Source organism: Elephantulus edwardii, unplaced genomic scaffold (genome assembly GCF_000299155.1).
Source record: "Elephantulus edwardii isolate Elephantulus edwardi_28Jun2011 unplaced genomic scaffold, EleEdw1.0 scaffold00080, whole genome shotgun sequence".
Lineage (NCBI taxonomy): Eukaryota > Metazoa > Chordata > Mammalia > Macroscelidea > Macroscelididae > Elephantulus > Elephantulus edwardii.
Genome location: NW_006399830.1, coordinates 566,603 through 571,803, shown reverse-complemented (window position 1 = coordinate 571,803; position 5,201 = coordinate 566,603). Strand labels below are relative to the sequence as shown.

Below are 5,201 nucleotides of genomic sequence, written 5' to 3'. Positions count from 1 at the left end.
CCCTCCCCTCTCTCACACTCACTTCTCACACTCCCCGCCCCCAGCCTGGAGGAGAAGTCTGGCTCCGAGCGCAGGTCCGTCGCCCCCGGGGCCGGGCTCGAACCCCCGCACTGAGGTTAGCAGCCCAGCAGCACCCACCACCCGCACCACGTGCTGCCCCCGCCGGGCACCGGCCCCGGGAAGCGGACTCCTCCGCGGAGCGCCGGGGCTCGAACCACCGACTTTCGCCTTCAGGCCAGCTCTTCGGCCACCGGGGCTCCCGGCGCCGCACAGCACTGCGGGGGCGGCCGTCCCCACTCCCCACTGGACGCCGGGCCCTCGCTGACCTCTGTAGGCAGGGCGGCGCCGCCAGGTCGAGGCCGGGGGCGACGCGGGCGGACCTTCGGGCGAACGGCGGGGCGCTCCGGCCGCGCCGCCATCGGACACCCAGGGCGGTGGCCGGGGCCGCGACCTGACCACCCGGTGCGTCACTCGGCCGGTCACCGGGCCAGCCAGGCCGCGCGTCACGAGGCGGCGCCCCCTCCCAGGCCTGCACGTGGCGGCGGCGCCCACCTGGCCGCGCAGGTGAGACGCGACCCCAGGCTGCCGAGACGGGCTCCTGGGCGGCCTACGCGGGCAGGGGTCGTGCCAGGCCAGGGCCAGGTGGTGAGCGAGGGGCGGCCCCCGGACGCGGCGTGACCCCCAGGCGCCGAGCCCCCGAGCCCCTCGGCTGGCCGGCGGCCCCCCCCCCCCGGCCACTCGCCCAGCTCAGCCCGGGACGGGCAGTGGAGGGGGCCAATGGGAAAGCGGCGAGCGCGGGGCACAGCCAATGGGAGTGCGAGAACCTGCGGCGGGGCCAATGGGAGCGCGCGGGGCGGGCCGGGGGCGAGCGGCCGAGGCGGAAAGCCGAGGGGGCTCGGTACCTGAAGAAGAGGGTCCGGTACATCTGGTGGGCCTCGTAGTAGTCGCCCTTCTCCACGCTGGCGCGCAGCTTGCCCTCCACGCGCTGGACGCCGCCTCGGTTCCGGGCGCCGTTCCGGGCGCCCTCCTGCTCGGCCATCGCCGCCGCCATCGGGCCGGCGCTCCGAGCAGGCGCTGAGCAGAGGCGGCGCGAGCCCTGCCGGCTTCCGTCCGCGCGACGCCGCTACGGTGGCCTACGGGGAGCGCGAGCCCACGTGACCGCGCCGCCCACGTGACCGCGCTGCCCACGTGACCGCGCGGCGGGTGCGGATGGAGGCCCGGCGGCACAATGGCGGGCGCGGCGGCGGGGCAGCCGGCCGGGGTGGCCCTGGACCAGGTTCTTCGGTCCTGGCGGGCTGCGGCTCGGCTCTCGCCAAGACTGAATGACCCGTTTCGGGGAGGCTGCCCTTTCGCTGTCCGCTGGGACTGCCGCCCGCCTCCTTGCCAGGCTCTGCCGGGTTCGGAGCAATGACCTTATTTTAAGGCCCTGTTTTGGGACAAAAACCACGGAGTGTTGACGCGACAGCCGCTGGGCAGTGCTGTTCATTCCCTCTGGCTGGCTTTCCTCCGCCGCCGTGTTACAAAGCTTTCTGCTATGATGAACCTGGCGGAGATCGCATCTTAAAACAAATTGCGGAGAAGCCAGTTTGGAGTTTCACCTACCTTGCCAGTAAGGCCTCTGTAGTATGCACACATATATTAGCATTTAAGATGCTTTTAAGACTGGAGAGTTCTGGTGGCCTAGTGGCAAGAAGCTGCACTGCAATCCCAGAGGTATGCGGTTCGAAACCACCACATGCTCTGCTGGACAAGGGGGGGCCATCTCCTGTACCAGTCTGATCCGATTTGACGGTGCACACACGCACAAAAATAATAAAAGGGGGAAAAAAAGAGCAAAGGAACTAATGAGCTTCCGGTTTGCTTTATTTCCATCACCTGTTAACCTGAACGAAACACATTCACCTGATGATCTGATCGTTCCCCTCAGTAACACCTCTTGCGAATTTCCCCTTTCCTGTGTCTCTGAAGACCTTCTCTAAATAAGATGGAGGCATAGGCTTGCTACCCATATCAAAGGGTCTAAGAAACCAGGAAGAAGTGGCCCTGATGTAAATGAATTTCAGTATTGTAACTTGTATAAATCTCTCAAAAGTGTAAGATGCAGTTATTAGGAGTCTTGGGATTTGCTGCCCTGCCAGCTGTCCAGTTCGCTCACTCTGCCTTTCTTTTCCCTTTTACACAGCATGCTAGAATAAACTACATTAATTGACTGTTAGAAACTGCAGAGGTTACCGGGTTTTCCTCTAAAACAGCCCCTGCAATGGTCTCCTTATCTGGCATTTGGCTCACATGACCCTGGAAACCAGACTTGGGGTCATAACCTGCTTAACAGGTCCACTGAGTGACAGAAACAGTGATGGGTGTAGCCCTGGAAAGAAGCCCTAGTGTCACAGAGTTCAAGCCCTGGGCAGCTGACTGAATAGTGGCCAGTTCGACCTCCCAGGCAGCTTGCTGGAAGCTGGAAGCCTGGGAAGCCCTCTGTGGGGGAGTTCTCAGCCTTCCTCCATGGCGGGTCCTTGACTCAGGGGTACTGTGGTCCTGGATGGGGAGGAGTTTGGTTTGAAGGCCCTTTACCTCTCCAGGGTTAGTAGTCAGCCTGACTGCAGCTAGGTGGGAGACGAGGCACTGCAGAAAAGCAGTTCTTCGTTCCTGCTGTCCTTAGCACCATGGACAGCTGGGTTTGTTAGGTTCACAGAAGGGAATAAGTCCAGGTACCCAGGGCAAATCTAAAGAATCAAATGAATCTGCTGCATGCTTGTTTTCCACCCACCAGCACCATGCATGTATTCAGACATGGCCAAATAGTGCCAACTTGCAGCCACCCTGTAGTTCAGAGCAGAACTGCCCCATAGGCTGTAAATGTTATAGACTGTCCCCCTTTCTCCCCAGGGTTCCCTCCACCAAACTTAACTGCCCTCTGCCTGCTTGGACCTGCCTCTGCAGCCAACTTCCCGTTGCTGCTCTCTGGAACAAGGGTGGAGAAAGGCCCAGGATCCAGGTAGACAAGCAGGCAGATTTCAGAGATAGCCCCGCACAGCTCCAGACCGCCACAGTAAAGTAAAACCGAAATCCAGCAAGTCACAAGAATGTTGTGCTGCATGGACAGCTGGGTTGACACCAGACTGTAAACTTAAATGTGCAGTAGACAAAAGCCTGTTGCAGTCTTACTGGAAGGACTGCCCATTTTTCTTCCTTACACTAGCTGAGGGATTTGAACTGCTGACTTTTTTGGTTAGCAGCCCAGTACAACAAACTCTGTGCCCCAAGGCAGGGTTGCTCCAAACCTTCAATGCAGAAAATAAGATCTGCACAGTGCCACAGGAGGAGTGCCTGTATGGGTGATGGAGGGCTAGTGCACTCTCAGAGTTCCCCATTTACATCTTAAAAAATTTCTGCCAGGGAGGTGCTAACTTGTATCACTTCCCAGCTAAGCGAACAGAGGGCCTGAGTGATGAATGGGGCCACAGCTGGAGCCCAGGGGCCTAGGCAGTCTGTCCTCACTTGTTCATGGTCTATACCTGACCCACGTGCCCGGAGTGCTTGAGACCGAGTCCTGGCTTCTGAAGAGCGCCTTGGCTGGACTTCTTCCAAAGAACAAGATCCAAAAGAGCAGATCTGGCCCTTCTTCTGAGAGCCCATTGTACGCTCTCTGCTCCTCATCAACATAGCTGGCACTTCCTGAGCCACCCTCACTCACTGCCGGCCTGTGTACACAGGCATGTGGACCGGACACAGTCCGCTCTTACCCACTGTGCTGCTCCCTGCGCCTCCACGGGCGTGCTTTGCTAGTTCATGTTTATCTGGCAGGGCCACAAGAACCTCAGGGATGTTATGGGGAGTGGGCAGTCTCTGGAGGAGGGCGTTATGCTTGGAAAAGCTGAGGGTCAGTGAAGGTCACAAATACCCTCAGGGAAAGGGACTGGCACAGTGGCTGTAGCAACGGGCTCACCCCAAGACTGTCCAGACAGTAGCGAGGCTGAGGCCGAGCGAAGTCCATGGCACATAAGCACAACATACAGATTTGCTGGTTTCCACACCATGGAGTCTCCCGTGTGCCCTGTAGCAACCTCATGTCATGTGCAGCTCTGAAAAGTGTCTGACACTTTAACATCTGAGGTACGAGATCTGCAGGAGATGCTCAAGGGGAGTATATACTGGGGTCAGCCACATGCAACCCACTTTGGTTTTGAACTTTTGTTGGAACACATGCTGTTCCATGTAACTTTTATGGGAACATGAACGTACCGTGCTGTCTGCTTTCTCACCCCAGGGTTGGACCGGTTGTGTAGAGATGACACGGTGCATAGAGCTGAAATATTTACTGTCTGTACTATCTAGAGTCTGCAGCCCATGCTGCTGTTGTCTTGTCTCTGAGGAGACTATCAAAGCAAACAGTTTTCAGTTTGTAAGTAGTGGGTGGGTGGGGGGGCTTTGCAATGCAGATGTGGTTCATTTTCCTCTTTCAAAAGTTGATAGCAGACCTACAAAGGGCTGATTTAAAGGAAGCAGTGTATTTGTAAAACTCTTACAAAATGCTAAGAAAAATTCCACTGACCCGACAGAAAAATCAAACCTAACCCACTGCATCAAGTAAGCTCTGACGCAGCGCAGCCTGTAGGAAAGGGCAGACCCAGCCTACGGGCTCTGGAGTTGGTAAATCTCTCTCCTAGTCTTTTTCTCAAGAAGCTGGTAGCTTCAGCTGGTCAACCTTGATTAGCGGATGAATGGCTAAACCACTGCAACACAAGGACTCCTCAAGTGACAGAAGATGAAAAAGAGAGTAGACATTTATAAAAGCATGCATGGCTCACGCCTAACAAGATAAACCCCAGGGAAATGCTGCTGCACTTGGTACCATCAAGCCAGCTTCAACTCAGAACGCCCCCAGTATCTCAACATGGACAAGCTTCCTATCACCAGCTAGCCTCACAGATACACGTGGTTCCAGGAGTTCAGAGGCAGTGCTTTCCCTATGCCACTGATCACAGCATCCATCGGCCACAGGTGTGCATGCGTCTGGACTGTAGCCACCTGGAGCAGCTTTACCTACCAGCAACTGGGAATAAAAAGCACAACAGAGTAAGAGGGTTGGCTACAACATCATGTGGGGTTATGTGCCGTCAAGTTGCTTGCGACTCATAGCGACCCTATGTACAACACCCCTAAACTCTGCTTTGTCCTGTGCCAATCACACTGTCTCC

General features: G+C 57.2%; 1 protein-coding gene across 1 annotated transcript in view; it reads right to left on the bottom strand.

Annotated features, from left to right (window-relative positions):
• GET4 (golgi to ER traffic protein 4 homolog (S. cerevisiae)) overlaps positions 1-1,072 on the bottom strand; it is an 11,388-nt gene extending 10,316 nt beyond the window's left edge. Inside the window, exon 1 of the mRNA XM_006889602.1 lies at positions 903-1,072. Coding sequence (XP_006889664.1) covers positions 903-1,051 — 149 coding nt within the window. The 5' untranslated portion in view covers positions 1,052-1,072. The remainder of the gene's footprint in view (positions 1-902) is intronic.
• Positions 1,073-5,201: the final 4,129 nt, after the last annotated feature.